The following is a 16,717-nucleotide window of genomic DNA, read 5'->3' as shown; positions in this document are numbered from 1 at the left end:
GAAAATCTGAATAGACCAATTACCAGCAAAGAAATTGAACTGGTAATCAAAAACTACCTAAGAACAAAATCCCTGGACCAGATGGTTTCACTGCTGAATTTTATCAAACATTTAGTAAAGACTTAATACCCATCCTCCTTAAAGTTTTCCAAAAAGTAGAAGAGGAGGGAATACTTCCAAACTCATTCTACGAGGCCAACACCACTCTAATACCAAAACCAGGTAAAGACACCACAAAAAAAGAAAATTACAGACCAATATCCCTGATGAACATAGATGCAAAAATACTCAACAAAATATTAGCAAACTGAATTCCAAAATACGTCAGAAAGATCATCCATTGTGATCAAGTGGGATTCATCCCAGCGATGCAAGGATGGTACAACATTTGAAAATCCATCAACATCATCCACTACATCAACAAAAAGGACCAAAACCACACGATGATCTCCATAGATGCTGAAAAAGCATTTGACAAAGTTCAACATCCATTCATGATAAAAACTCTCAACAAATGGGTATAGACGGCAAGTACCTCCACATAATAAAGGCCATATATGACAAACTCACAGCCAACATTATACTTAACATTGAGAAGCTGAAAGTTTTTCCTTTAAGATCAGGAACAAGACAAGGATACCCACTCTCCCCACTTTTATTCAACATAGTTCTGGAGGTCCTAGCCACAGCAGTCAGACAACACAAAGAAATAAAAGGCATCCAGATTGGCAAGGAAGAAGTCAAACTATCCCTGTTTGCAGATGACATTATACTGTACATAAAAAATCCTAAAGAACCCATTCCAAAATTACTAGATCTACTACCTGAATTTAGCAAAGTTGTGGGATACAAAATTAAAACACAGAAATCTGTTGCATTCCTATATACTAACGATGAACTAGCAGAAAGAGAAATCAGGACAACAATTTCATTCACAGTTGCATCAAAAAGAATAAAATACCTAGGAATAAACCTAACCAAGGAAGTGAAAGACCTATACCCTGAAAACTATGGGACACTCTTAAATTAAAGAGGTCACTAATAAATGGAAATTCATCCCATGCTCTTGGCTAGGAAGAATTAATATTGTCAAAATGGCCATCCTGCCTAAAGCAATCTACAGATTCAATGCAACCCCTATCAAAATACCTAAAGCATTCTTCAGTGAACTAGAGCAAATAGTTCTAAAATTCATACAAAACCACAAAAGACTTTGAATAGCCAAAGCAATCCTGAGAAGGAAGAATAAAGCAGGGGGAATTATGCTTCCTGACTTCAAGCTCTACTACAAAGCCACAGTAATCAAGACAATTTGGTACTGGCACAAGAACAGACCCATACACCAGTGGAACAAACTAGAGAGTCCAGATATAAACCCAACCATATATGGCCTATTAATATATGATAAAGGAGCCATGGATATACAGTGGGGAAATGACAGCCTCTTCAACAGCTGGTGTTGGCAAAACTGGACAGCTACATGTAAGAGAATGAAACTGGATTATTGTCTAACCCCGTACACAAAAGTAAACCCAAAATGGATCAAAGACCTGAATGTAAGTCATGAAACCATAAAACTCTTAGAAAAAAATATAGGCAAAAATCTCTTGGACAAAAACATGAGCAAATTCTTCATGAACGTATCTCCCCAGGCAAGGGAAACAAAAGCAAAAATGAATGAGTGGGACTATATCAAACTGAAAAGCTTCTGTACAGCAAAGGATAACATCAGTAGAACAAAAAAACATCCTACAGTATGGGAGAATATATTCATAAATGACAGATCTGATAAAGGGTTGATACCCAAGGTATATAAAGAGCTCACACACCTCAACAAACAAAAAAGCAAATAATCCAATAAAAAAATGGGCACAGGATCTGAACAGACAGTTCTCCAAAGAAGAAATTCAGATGGCGAACAGACACATGAAAAGATGTTCCACATCTCTAGTCATTAGGGAAATGCAAATTAAAACCACAGTGAAATATTACCTCACACCAGTTAGGATGGCCACCATTCAAAAGACAAACAACAACAAATGTTGGTGAGAATGTAGAGAAAGGGGAACCCTCCTACACTGCTGGTGGGAATGTAAACCAATTCAACCATTGTGAAAAGGAATATGGAGGTTCCTCAAAAAACTAAAAATAGAAATATCATTTGACCCATGAATTTCACTCCTAGGAATTCACCCTAAGAATGCAGCAGCCCAGTTTGAAAAAGACATTTACATTCCTATGTTTATCACAGCACTACTTACAATGGCCAAGAAATGGAAGCAACCTAAGTGTCCATCAGTAGATGAATGGATAAAGAAGAAGTGGTACATATACACAATGGAATATTATTCAGCCATAAGAAGAAAACAAATCCTACCATTTGCAACAACATGGATGGAGCTAGAGGGTATTATGCTCAGTGAAATAAGCCAGGTGGAGAAAGACAATGATTTCACTCATCTGTGGAGTATAACAACAAAAAAAAAAACTGAAGGAACAAAACAATAGCAGACTTACAGAACCCAAGAATGGACTAACAGTTACCAAAAGGGAAAGGGATTGGGGAGGATGGGTGGGAAGGGAGGGAGAAGGGGGAAAACGGGGCATTACGATAAGCACACATAGTGTAGTGGGGGTGGGGACATGGGGAAGGCAGCGTATACAGAGAAGACAAGTAATGATTGTATAGCATCTTACTACGCCGATTGACAGTGACTGTAATGGGGTATGTTGGGGGGACTTGATAATAGGGGGAGTCTAGTAACCATAATGTTCAAGTAATTGTACATTAATGATATCAAAATAAAAATTAAATTAAAAAAAAGAAAAGCACAGTTAGAAAATGGCTGTTTTAGGATTAAATTGTGTGGTATAGCCAAATTTCTTTGTGTTTTTTTTGCTCTTAGATTTTAATGTGATGGGGAAGTGTGTGTAAAAAGATTTTTGAAGAGCTATGTTAAATATCTCAATTGTCAGTATTTTTAGATATTTGGAAGGGGGCAGAGGCTGTCTATGTTAAGCAAATTGCCTCAGGAGTTACATAATTTACTAATTTCTGCTCTTGAGAAAGTATGTTAAAAATACTGTGTTGGCTTTCATTCTGTGTTAGTGTTTCCTCCTGCACAGAAAACAAATGAAAAAAATGTGTGGTTTGTGGGGGAGTATTTTTAGTTGTATTAAAATGTATATTTGCTAAGTTAAGCATGATTTGTAGAACTAATAAGTTATTTAAAAAGTTTGAACATAAACCTCAAAAATATATTTATAGAATAAGATTGAATTAGGTATTTGAGGATAAAGAGTATGTAAGCAGTAATCTAATTGTCCCTTATTTTATACGAAGTAGACATGATAAGTACTGTCTAAGTATGTAAAACAGCCTGTGTTGGCATATTTCTCCCAAGTTACTTGGGCCTGGGATATTTTCTTTTTCTGTATTGTTCTGTTAGTTTTCACCTAACAGGCATTTCTGTCACCTTTTAGTGAGGTCTGTCTGTCATAGGGTCACCCAGCTATGCCCCAAAGCCCTGAGAGTCTTGTCTGACACCAATAAGCCCTGAAAGTCTGGGCTGAAATTGGGGACCAGAAGCGGGGAGGCAGCTTTGTGCCCTTCTCCTTTTAAAGTGAATTTCTGATGCCATAGAAATAGAGACACATTGGAATTGCCAGTATCCCTCAAAGGGTTCTTTGGTAAGAAATACGAAACTGGAGTAGATCTCCTTCTAAAATAGAAAGCATCCCTTAATTTTTTCATCCGGCTTGGAGGAGGGAGGGGTCTTTTGCTTCTTTGAAATTGCCAACCCCCTTCAGTTCTCCTATGAGGCAGTTCAGAGGGACATGTTCCATAAAACCTACCCAGATTAACATTATTCTAGTTGCTCTCATTTTTCTCCAGCTTTGATGGCTTGGTGTAGTAGAGTTGGAACTATGTGCTCCAATGAAGATTGATCCGTGTACTTCCACCTGCCCCCCATCTTCCCAAAAGTGTTTAATTAGTGTTTCAGATACACTAGTAAATGAAATAGATGTACTGAAGAGTCAGGTTTGAGCCCATATGATTATATGGTCCAAGCTACTTGACACCACCGACATCCTGCAAGAGCCCTTCATTTACCGTAACACTAAAAAGAAATTGGTTGTAACTTAACAGCCATGGAATGGCTGTCTGATTTTTCAGTTGGTGGTTTTATATTTTTGTTTTAAGATCTTAGCAAAGCCATGTCTCAAGATGGTGCTTCTCAATTCCAAGAAGTCATTCGACAAGAGCTAGAACTATCTGTGAAGAAGGAACTGGAAAAAATACTCACCACAGCGCCATGCCATGAGTTTGAGGTAAGAGCCCCGCAGTGCTTTCTCCTTTTGTCTACCTGCTGAGCTGCTATTGATGTTGCTGATTGTCTAGCCTGAAGTAAGCACAAGATGTAATGACATTACAAAAATTTAGGATTGCTTAACAATTAAGGATTTTCAACATTTGCTCATTGTAAAACTGTTGTCTTTTTTTTCTTTTTAATTCTAGGAAGTTTCTAAAGTCTAAAAGGATTAGAACAAAATTTTATTTGTTCTGTGTTCTAATATCTATATTCTAATACCACTGATAACCAATGTTTGGTTAGAACTCCAAAAAGTTAGTTTATCAAGCATATATCTTGCATGCTTTTTCCCAAGAGCCAATTCTAATAGAACCCCACTACTTTGTCAGCTTCCATGGAGGTTTCCCAGAATAGGAAGGTGTTTACTTTTCTACTTATAAATCAGTAGATCATCCTTTTCAATTTCAAATTTCAATTTGTACTTACTGTTTGAGATTACCTATGTTTTGTTCTTTTCCTTTTGGTGAGGATCAATTTTTACTTAAGAGATGTAGAGAAAGATATTGGTCAATAAATGTAGAAAGTCATTTGGAATTTCCATGGACCAAATGGTGTCCAGATTACATAATACTGGTGGGACACGGGGAGGATTATTTTCTTGTATTCCTTTAAACACGGTTCATAGTAGCTATTCTTCCTCTTCAGTTTTAAATTGGGTTATAAAAAAGGAATTTCTCTACTCTGTGAACATAACCTACTACTCTGTATCTACTCTGTGTTCTAATGGTATAAGATTACATTGAGAAGTTTTTTAAATGTATAATGTATATTTGTATTTATTAAACTAGCATTGTGCTAGTTGTAACAATGACATCTGTTTTCATAGCACACCCAAAAAGACCTTGATGGATTTCGGAAGCTATTTCACAGATTTTTGCAAGAAAAGGGACCTTCTGTGGATTGGGGAAAAATCCAGAGACCTCCAGAAGATTCGGTAAGTTCTAGGTAAAATGTAGGAAAATTTGGCAATTTAGGACATCGCTTTAACTTTGGGGGTGGGGTACCATGGGGGACCTATAAAAACCATTGCAGACCCAGACAGGAATTGTTCTCCTTTCTATGTCCCCTCATTCTAAAATTACAGACAGCTGTTTTTTACTTCCCTTCTGTTAGACCCATTTTTCCAGTCCTGCAGAGGACTCAGGAAAGTCTGCTCTCCCTATAACACTACCTCATAACTTAACATCATAGGTAAGAGGCAGTTCTTTTGAAAGTACCAAACACACAGTAAGAGCTTCATTTATGTCCTTTTCTTCCTTCTCTCTCCCAAACCATGTGATTTCTTACTGCCTGTAGTAGGGTCATGTACAGACATGATACTAAGTCAGCTACTTAAAGCTGTCCCAGAGCTTTCAAGCCATCTTTATAGCCATGTTCCCCCTACCTGCACACATGGTGTACTCCCCCACTTCCAGCCTACTGTGTCTTGTTTCCTTGGAATGCTCTGGTCTCTTCTCCTGTCAAAATCCTGCTCATTCTTTGAGGCTCAGTCCAAACACACAAAGGCACTGGCCCCTAGCAGAAAGCTGCTAACATCAGAGGTCAAATCCTAGCTCTGCTTCTGAAAAATTTTGTGCAAAATGAGGTGAATACCAAGTGCTTTATGTACTTCATAGGTTTGTTATGAGGCTTTATTAAGAAACATGTGGAAACAAGTTAAACCAAGAAGGATTTTTCAGATGTTAGTGGTTATTTCTACCATCATGTGGCACTTAGCTGGCCTAATTAGTAATAGTTGTCTGTATGCATGTATTGTCTTCATACTAGACCTTGAGGCTAGGGGACCTTGTGTCCTGAGCTAATGTTTGTTCAGTGGATAATCTAAGTGAAATGATTGTTTAAGGAATAGGTTTCGTTACCGTATTGACCTTTCTTCCCTTTCCCATCAGCAATTTTGACCTCTGCTGCTTGTAGCACTTTTTACTGCAGGTAGAGAGACTTGATAGTGTAGAATAATTGTATGTGAATAGTTTATCTTTAAGGAATCTGTAATCTTAGATAATCTAATTTTGGTTTAAAAATAAGGTTGTTTAGAGGAGGGATTTGGCAAAGGTTGAAAGCTGCTCCACTGCATTAGTAAAGTTTTACTGGCACATAACTGTACATATTCATTTATATACCATCTATGGTAGCTTAAGCTAATGGAGTCCCTCGTATTTTTTTTCCTAATGAAAAAAAAGCATAGTTCCTAGTTAGGAGTACTTCTATTCCCATATGTGGAAATGCCTTTCTGTTCTTAAAAACTTTTTAAAATTATAAACTACATGCTTATTGGAAAAGGAAAATAAGCTAAAAAATAAAGCACTTGCATTCACTTAAGCATTCACCTTGAGGAGTCTCATTTTTTGATGTTGAAGTAAGATATCCTCTTGCCTGTAATGCTTGCCAATTATAGTGTTTGTGTTTCTTAGGGTCTATTGTGGTCTTTGCTTTTCTTGAAATGAATTGTGACTTATCTTTCTGCTTTTAAGTGGTAGAATTAATAATATTTTCTTCTGAAAAGGAGTAATAAGAGTTCTTTGGGATATGTAAATAGTTTTAAGAAGAAACCAGTAGATTCAGTCAGAATTTTTTAAATGTTTGGGTAGAGGCCTAAAATTATAATAAATTTAGGCATGCAAATATTTATAAATACAATTTTTGTCTAGGAATTTATTTCTATATGAAGTAACCTCATTTTTCTAATTAATGCTGGACTTGGGTATAAAGGTTTGGTTTTATTCTTAATTCTTGTTTGTATTTTTTCTCCTACACAAACTTAACTTTTCTGGTAATAAAGCCTACCTTAAAGGAAGGCACACAGATTTGTTACTTTCAGTATATTTTAAGGTTCAGGGGTCTGCTTTGCCAGTGGAGAAATCTGCCTTTGTGTGTTTTGAGAAAAGATTTTGATACATAGAAGGGTTCTTGGAGTGAGGATTGGATGGTGGGGAAGGAAGGGAAGGAGGGATCAGAACCACCTAGGATTTTTGCAATTGGGTACTACCATCCCCAACAAGGTCCTGACAAAAAATCCTTTCCAGGAGGCTATGGGGAGCCATAGTTACTAATAGGAATGCAGAGTTGATACAGGAAAAAAAAAAAAAAAGAAATAAAAAGTAGAATTCTGGATGTAAAATGACTTTGTGAAGTTCTTTTTCTGTTTATGTAAATGTAAGTCTTCATTAAAAATGTCTTTATTTTGAAGCCTCAGTTTTGAGCATCTTTTTTAAAAAATGTGCTTAATAATCCCCTACACACTTAATGCAGATGGTTTTGGAATGTGGAGGCAAAAAAATTTTTGCTCCTTTTAACTATGTCCTGAGCTTCTGGAGGGCACAAGTGTGCCCTGTATGTTAACAGGTTTTGTGAACAGTTCTGAGAATGTAAATCATGGGTTAATGTTTGTTTACCTTGCTTCCCCTACACTCTTCCAACTCCCTCCCTCCCACTTCCAGACAGGTTTTCTCTCTCTGGTCATACAGAGTATATAGAGATTGATTTTCCTTTCACAAATGTAACTTTCTTTAGTGAATATAGGTTGTATTTTAAATGCAGGCCATGCTTTATTCTCCTAACCAAAAAGAAAATATAATATGGTAAAACAGTCCTTTAGAGTGACATTTATCATGTCAGCCTTGGATCAGAGGTGTGCACATAAATATCGTCATAACAGAGAATCTATATTTTTGTATAGGAGTTGGCAAACTACCAGAGTTGGACACCTTGTTTATATTATAAAGTTAATCAAAACACAACCACACTTACTCATTTACCAGCTGTCTATAACTGCTATCATGCTGTAATGGCAGAGTTGAATAGCTGTGATCAAGACCATATGGCCTACAAAACCTAAAATATTTCCTTTTGGGTCCTTTATGAACATTTTGCTGACCCCATTTTTGTATATTTATTTTCAGAAGATCTTCAGTAGTTTCCTTGATGTCTTTGGAAAACTGACTTCAAATGTCTTTTTCAATTCAGATGATCATTTTTTTATCTAAAAAATATTTATTCACAAATAATGGATTGAAGGATATGCCTATAAATTTTGTGAAGTTTTACGTATTCTTACCTATTGTGTTGACTACTTCATTTTAGCTCTCTCAGTGAGCATATACGTGTTCTTTAAAAAGCCTTTTGAGTCCATCTTTTATTGGATTATGGCTAAGAAGAATCCACTTTATGAAGTTATATGGATAATGTTTTGCCTCAGTTTTGTGAATGTTAACCAAATGGGTATTATAGTCAAGATTGTCTTGATGTTTAGCTACATAAATAAAAGAAAGTTTTAATAAAGTATTAAAGTGTCTGTTTCAGACTAGAGCAAAGAAGCATGAGTTAGCAGGTAGTTTCCTAGAGAGGATGTGTCTTGTTCTTGGCCAAGCTTAATGTTTGAGCTTCTGTGGGGGGTGGAAAGGGATGGGAAGTAGATAAGAAAAGTGAGAAGATAGAGACTTTGTAGAAGGTACTGGGCTGACAGGTTCTTTTGAGCTCTGACTTCAAACCTGTTAACCACCTGCCTGGCATTTACTTCTCATTATAATGTATATTCAAGTTGATGTGAAAAATGTTCTCTAAAGAAGGCTTTTTCATTTAGGTAGGAACACAGGTCTCTGGTTGATTAATGATTGTAATTGTTAAAGTTCTCAAAGGGGTTAGGGTGAATTTTCGAATGTGACGCGGTAGAAGGGGTTAACTCCTTTATTGTTGTCGTTTGATAAGAGGCAGAGAACTGGCATGAAGAGTATCATACCAGTGCGATACTTAGCTTCAACAGATTATTTGGTTTTGCTCCATCTTCTAAATGAAAACTTTTTTTACTCTTAGTCTATCAGTACAAAAACATTAAAATGTGTAAGTTCAAATGATAAGGCATCCTGAGAAAGTTACAGTGTATGTGTGCAGAGTAAAAATACATAGGTTTTTGTTTTTTGGGGGAAAGATGAATCATAATAATTGTGCAGCTAATACTTGCACATCTTTTTTGAAAGACTTATTAGAAGCAATTTGGCCAAGGATCTGACATGATGCAACAACAGGATGATTTGCCTTGAGCATGGTGAAGATATCGCATCTGCAGTTAACTAATGGTAAAGCCATTAGACACTTGTTTTGTGTGTGTGCAAGGATAAAATGGGATCTTAAATGGAAAAGTATTCCACAGAAAGAAAATAGTGGTATTTAAGGAAATGGCCCTGAGAACAGGCTGGATACCAGAGTCTCATCTTTTCCTTGACATAAAATTTGGTAACAATTAGAATTACTAATCTAAGCAAATATACTGATTTAGCAAATATTGCCAAAGCTCTAATTCCCTACTTTTTGATTCCACATTGAAATGAGCAGTCTCTAATTTTCCCCAGAATTGCCTCCCTTCACTTGGGTTTTACAGAGGACATGTATTAAGGAGGCTGACCACAGACCTATAATTTTTAATTCCATGCTGGTTGCTTATTTATTATTTCACTTTAGAAATAGTAATGGTAAATATGTGGCCACTTTAATGTCAGTTTCATGATTGCCTTTGAGAGACTCCAGGTAATAATGTTAGACCAGGGTCTCTAACTGCTTCCTTTGTATCTAGAGTAGGAGACAGTCCAGTCCCACAGAATCAAGCTCCAGAAGAAAATCATACTATGAGTACAGGTGGTACTACCACTCTTGGAGCATCATCACTCCCCCCTTGCCAACGCCCACCTCTGCAGAGATTCTTCCTGGACCTTGGCTCATGTGTTGCAAGACCTAATACAGATCATTTTAGTATTACACTCTCAGTGTGTCTTTTATGTAAACATTTTATGTCTTACAGTCAGATGAGAAAAATAGATCTGTGAGGTTCTCCTACATCTTCATCTGTGTTATAACTGTTAGGGAATTTCCATTATCTTTGCTTAATATAAGATAGCCCTTAACCTATAAGATTGATACTGGGGGAGTTTTTATATAAAACAAGATGGGTGTTTTATATAATCCTCTAGTCCTTTCTGCTCTGTTTATAATTTCTTGGGGATATTTTACTAACTCCTTTTCCTTATTCTAGATCAGATGTGGCAGCAGACTCTCTGCTTGTCCCATTGTATAGCCAGAAAGAGACTGGGATGTTTATACCATGCATCTCAACCTGGGAAGCCTCTGCAGGGACTATAGGCCCTTCAAGGATTTCTTGAAATTATAGGCGAAATTATATATGTGCATTTTTTTCAGGGTTGATTCCCAGGCTTCCTCTTAGATTCTCAAAGGGGTTCATGACCTATAAAGGTTAAGAACTACTGTCTTAAAATCTTATTCAAGAAACATTTATTGGGTGCTCTTCTCTACCAGGCAGTAACTGATTGCCGGGGCTACAAAAATAAGTTTTGGTTCCTCTTCAGCATTTTGGCCTTGAGTTTGTGGAGGAACTGGAACCAGAAACTGCTAAAAACAGGATAGTGCCTGAGATGGTCCGTCAGGTGCTGCCAGTGCCTCTCACTGGCATGGGGGTCAGGGCTCAGGAAAGACTTCCTGGTGTTAAGGTAGACCCCTGGGATAATCTTGGGATAAGACTTCTCAGAGGGTGGGAGGGAAATCAAAGAGAAAAAATTCCAGGAATAGTAGGAGTCTAGTGGTAAAAGGCTTATAGCATGCAGCTTATTCTTTGGTTGTGGAGCATATGGTGGATATGTCTGTTGCTTCCTGTCTAAAGCCAGAAGAAAGGCTCTAAGAGAGCCAGATGCTGAGTCTTTCTGCTGCCATTGCAGCTCCTGATGGCTGGCTGTGTGGGTTACACTCCAGAGATGTCAGAGACTACAGTGACCATTTACGAGAGACACTAATGGTGGAAGACTGAAATAGAATTTAAAAGCCATGCTTCATCAATGTAACTCAGATAGTTTGTTTAGATTTTGTAACATGTAATGCATCAACCCAAATAGTTGGGTAAAAGATGCTTATTCTTGTTTTGTTTTGTTTTTTTAAATTGTGACAAACCTTGTAAGGTTAATGAACATTTTTGCTGTTAATGGCTTTTTTTTAATGTCAGGTTTATTGAGGTATAATTTACATACAGCCTTTTTAATGCACAGTTTTATGAGTTTGGGCAATCATGTAACGATCATCATAATCAAGATACAGAATTTTCCCTTCCTCCCCAACAGTATCCTTTTGCTACTTTAAAATATGCTGCTTCTTAAAACCTTACTGGGCTCTGGTCTGGACTTTACGTCTTCCCTTAAAAACGCAAGCTGAGCAAATATGTAACTTTCTAAAATACTGCCTTTTTCTTCATTCAGACTTCAACAAAGGAAGAGGTTGGCCTCCTTCCACCCTCAGTTTTATGTGCTCAGGACTTTGTCTTAGCCTTTGTCCACCACCCACCCACATCTACCCTTTGATCTTCCTTATAACTTCTTTTTTAAAGCATCTGGCCTTTCTCCCTTCACCACCTTCATTTCTCCTGGGCTGCTTCACGACAGTGAATTGTATAATTAAACCTACAACATACTTTACATTGCTTTAATCACTGGCTATTTAATAACCCCAGAGTTTAAAGCTGGTGTACATCGTAAACAAGATGATGTTTTATTTATTGATGTCCAGTTATATTTTTTAGGAAATTTAGGATTACCATAGTTACTTTGAAGCATCCTTTGTCCACAGTTAGACTAACAGGAGGATTGGTTTGTAGGGAAGAAGCAAGTTTGATTGTAGAAAAGAGCAGACTCAGGCATATGAGCCAAAGGGCCTTTGGACCCCCTATCTCTTCTGTTAGAACTCTGTTCCCATTTCTTGAGTCATCTACCACTGTCTATTCTAATCCATGATAAAGTGGGAAGTTCTTTGAAACTATCCCCTTAGTTAATAAGGATGTTGGCCAAATGCCCCATAAGGCTGACTAATTTTATGACTTCAACTGACTTCTATAAAAGGATGATGAATATATACCTGTTCGTAGCATTTGGTTTTTAAAAAAAACATCTGTATATATTACTTTTGCCTTTTTCAATTAAAAAAAAACCCAATCTTTGAACTTCCTAGAATTACTATAAAAAATTCTAGATTACAGTAAGGTTTAGGGAGCAGTTGGCACCTTTTCTTTATAGTTACCTCCTGCTTTGTAGGGCCATTTGCCAGTGGTAACCATACTGTTTTTTTATTTGTTTCTTGTTTTTGTCATTTGCGTTTTCTGCCAGTTTTTTGTCACCTCTTCTCTAGTTTAACTAGGTTTAAAGTACACAGTTGTAATGGGAGTATTATAATTTTCTATCTCTCCAGCATTTTGGAAGTTGCTACAGTTTTTAACAGGAAGCTGTAAGTATGGGACTTTGAGAGGCAAAAATATCAAGAGTAAGAAACAAAATGCTGTACATAGGTAAACACATGAGAATTGAATAAATGACAAGCAACTAACATATGTGTTTTTAAATAAATTTCTAACTTTAGAATAGTTTGATTTATAGAAAAGTTGCAAAGATACACTGTTTTTAACTAGAAACATGATTTGGCTGATTGGTTACGTAGATCCTATTTTTAAACTTCCTGCTGAGTCAAAAGAAGCACAAAATAATTGCTGAACGTGCTGACAGAATTTTTCTTCCCAGCTCAAAATGGAAAACAAATAAAAGGTATCTGAGAAGAAACATGGAAATGCCAAGGGATACCTATGACTAAACTAAGTATGGAAAAAAGGTGGAAGTAAGCCATTAAACAAAGATTTCTATTTATAGATGGACTTGTTTAACATAAGTGTCTTCTTTGTACATAGTCCTAAAGCCCGCAGGAGATGAGAAAGTTTTGTCACTTCAAAAGAGCATGAAAAAAACACCATTCAAAAGTTTTCTTTTTTAATGAAACAAAGCTTTAAGTATTCATTTTTAAAAATCCATTAAAACCTATGTATACAAAGCTCTATTCTACAGTTAACGCTTATTATCAATGTCAGGGTGCTTATGTGTCAGATGTACTGAATCCTTTATGTTGGTGATCTCATTTAATATTCACAACAGACCTGGAAGATAGGCACTATTTTGCTTATTTTACGAAAGAGGAAAACAGGTTCAGAGGAAGAGCCCTGGTAAGAACAAGGTTGTCAGGATCCAACAACCTGGTTCTTTGGTATCCTTTAGTAACAATAATGGAATTCTTCAAGGAGTACAGCCCTATGTTTATCTCTAGTGCATAGAACGTGGTGTACTTCATGTGCTTATCAACAACAGTAATACTAGCAACAACAGCGAATGTTTATTCAGCACTAAGGTGCCAAGCATTGTCCTCATTCAGCTCTCTACGTATATCTCCTCAAGCAACTCTGGGAGCTTGGAGGACTGAAACTGAAAGGGATTGAGTTGTCCACACAAGTTGACTTAGCTAGTGAGTAAGTGGCAGAACCAGAATAGGCCCACATCTGCCTGAGCCCAGACTCGTATTATGGTAGTTACAGAGCCATCACCAGTTGCCATTAATGATTGAAAGGAACTTGAAAGTCTTTAAAGCATGGCTACCCCACCTTGAGTAGAACTGTTGAGTATGCTCCGCTCCTTTCCCTCACTTAAAATACCCTCACTAATTTTGAAAGTTCTTCCAGCAACATATTTACAAACACTTACTGAAAAGCTACTGTGTGATGAACATTTGTCTATGCACTGAGATCCAAGTGAACAAGATGGACAAGCGTCTGACACTCTTGGAGCTTCATTCTAGTGGGAGAGAGAAAACATAAATGTGTAAGCAAGTAAGATAATTTTAAAGACTAATTTCCCATTGCTTCTCTCCTGGCCCAAGCTTACCCTCAGCGTTCACATACTCCCAGCAGTCTTTGTCTGGTTTACCTGTAAGTCACTCTGTGAAGCTATGAAGATCTCCTTTATTCAGTACTTTTATCACAAATTTATGAAATACCAAGTTTTAATTATTGTGAATGCAAAAATAAAGACAGTCAATGCTCTAAAAGAGCTTGTTACTACTTTGTACAGTGCTTTGCAGTCTTTTCCATGTAATGACATAGAAAGAAAATGAATGGGGTAAATAAAAGAGGCTGTTGCTGTGGGAGGGGGGCTCTTGCTGTTTCAGGCTCTGCCCAGCTGCCTTGAGGCCAACGAAGTCAATGACATGGGCATGCAGTAGCAAATCAGTTTTGAATTTTTGGTTTAGTGGGAAGATATCTGCACAAAGATATGTTTATAGAACATTGGGATAATGGTTCTGGAGACACTTCACTAACGTGACCAACTAAAGAAATTAGCTGGTATTCTCCATTTTCTTAGAATGCTTGGGTCTGCTCTTTATTGTAAAATCTGCTCTCACTGGTGGAGTAGCTCATTTATCAGAACTTAATTGTGTTTGTCGCCAAACCTGTTCATACAAGTTATATTTGTTGTAATGACATAATGTAACTAAATTTTATATAAACCAATTTATAGTTATTTCCATGAAAGTTGAGTTGAATGCTTTGGGAAAACTGCACAAAGATGAGTAGCCAAAAAAAGAAAAAAAACTTTGTTAAATAGGTGTGGGTGAGATGAGTATGAAAGATGGAGAAAATTGCATAAATCTAGAATGTTCTGCATGAAGATTGTTTAGTGTGGTTTACATAAGAAGGTACGGCGCTCTGGTCAATAGATCTATACGATACTTAAGGAAAAGACATTTGTGAATGAATGTATGTTTATTTGTAAAAAGTCATAACAGATTATTTATCTAAAACTTTTTCATGATTCTCTGTTTGAACTTTATTTTTAAATTAACTCTCTTCCCATCCAGAATGTTTTAGAGAAGTGGTTTTTTGGTGTTATATACCAAGTATAGCAGGAAAAGTTTCAGCTGGGGAGTGGGGATGTCCTAAGCAAGTTGGGGATGAAAGGTGACATTAGAACTTAGAAGTATGAGTAAGAGTTTGCCCAAAAGGTCACATAGCCGTTCCAGGCTTAAGAGGCCATGGTGTGCAAAGGCCCAAAAGCATAAGACATGAAAGGTGCTCTAATAACTACAGTGTTTATAGTACTACTGTAGAGTAAAAACAGAAGTGGGTGAGAGATGAGGGTAAACGGGAATCATGTCTGCAATTTATTGTCAATTAGAAGGGATCAATTTGACTGAACCTGGAAAATGCTGAGCAATATAGGAGATGGGGGTTCCTTATTAACCTTGCAGCCGGCTAGTTGGAATGTATTTTTAGGAGGCAGATGAGGTATGGCTATGCTTTAAGTTCTTAAATCCTAAATTCCAAATTGCATAGGAATTTTAGATTTCTTATAGTTCTTAGTCAGTGTTGGATAAGTGGCCACTTTATTCATTTTTCCTGTTTTATTTTCATTTTATTTTAAACACCCTTTATCAGGGCTAGCTGACCTTGCAGTTCAGTTTTTCTATCCTTTAATGATGTGTATTGAGCAAATTTTTATAGTTTAAAATCTCTAATCTCATGATATTGAGCTATAATATTCTCAATCATATGCTTAGTCAACAGGTATCTGAGAAATTAACTTATTCACAGTGTCAGTCACTAATCTATTCCACCATTACAAAACCACCTATATATGCATACTGAATTCATTCTGCCATCAATATACTTTAGCAGTGATGGCTGTAAGATCAAGAACACTCCAGAGTTTTAAATACCAGCTTCACTACTTCTTAGCCATGTAACATTGGACAGATTATTAAACTGCTTTAGGCCTTTTGTCACTCATAAAAAAAAAAAAAAAAAGACCTAATAAAAATAGGATTTTAGTGAGGGTTATTGAGAATGCATATAAAGCATTTACTGTGTTCTAGGCACTCTGATAAAAATTCATTCAATGTTTCTATTATTGTTACATATTCAGCAAATGTTTATTAAGTACCTCCTAGATGTCAGGTGCTACCTTAGGGCATAGTAAAAACAACAGAGTTGTATTAGGATTACAAGTGGTTTAAAAAAAAAAGATTACAGGTGGTATTCCTTTTTAAAATTCTGTAACTTGCATATTTATGTAGTCTGTTATTTGTAGTTACACATATATCTTTATTAGCACACTTAATTTGATATATATCTCACTTAACAGGAATACTTATTATATTTATATTATTTTTAGCAAAATACCCCACTAAGTAGAAGAACCATAAATTCCTATAATCTCTTCTATCAGATGTGTTAATAGTTCACAGTTTTAGTTGTAATAGATAAAGCTCATCTAAACTCAAGATAGATTGAAGGGTTGGTCTTGTTTCAGAGGACTTGTCACAGCTATTAAAAGAATCCAGTGGCCATCCTCATACCGTGTGGAGGTGTAGGTATTCAAAGAGTTGTTGTGTGTTCATGGTGGGGTGTCAGGTTTAGTGAGCTGAGGAAGCTTTGCGGTGTGTTACTGGCATTGGATTGTCAAAGATTAGGGGAAATTTTGGGAAGA

The 16,717-nt window shown here is 36.6% G+C and overlaps 1 protein-coding gene across 4 annotated transcripts in view; it reads left to right on the top strand.

Moving 5' to 3' along the window:
- Positions 1-16,717, top strand: part of UGP2 (UDP-glucose pyrophosphorylase 2) — a 50,015-nt gene that overhangs the window by 15,010 nt on the left and 18,288 nt on the right. For all 4 annotated transcript variants that reach the window (XM_036996651.2, XM_036996649.2, XM_017673990.3 and 1 more), the window contains exons 2-3: positions 4,205-4,332; positions 5,200-5,307. In XM_036996651.2, the coding sequence (XP_036852546.1) occupies positions 4,219-4,332; positions 5,200-5,307 (222 nt within the window). In that variant the 5' untranslated portion in view covers positions 4,205-4,218. The remainder of the gene's footprint in view (positions 1-4,204; positions 4,333-5,199; positions 5,308-16,717) is intronic.

The sequence above is a fragment of the Manis javanica genome, chromosome 1 (genome assembly GCF_040802235.1).
Source record: "Manis javanica isolate MJ-LG chromosome 1, MJ_LKY, whole genome shotgun sequence".
Taxonomy (NCBI): Eukaryota; Metazoa; Chordata; class Mammalia; order Pholidota; family Manidae; genus Manis; species Manis javanica.
This window is presented reverse-complemented; position numbering and strand designations above follow the sequence as displayed.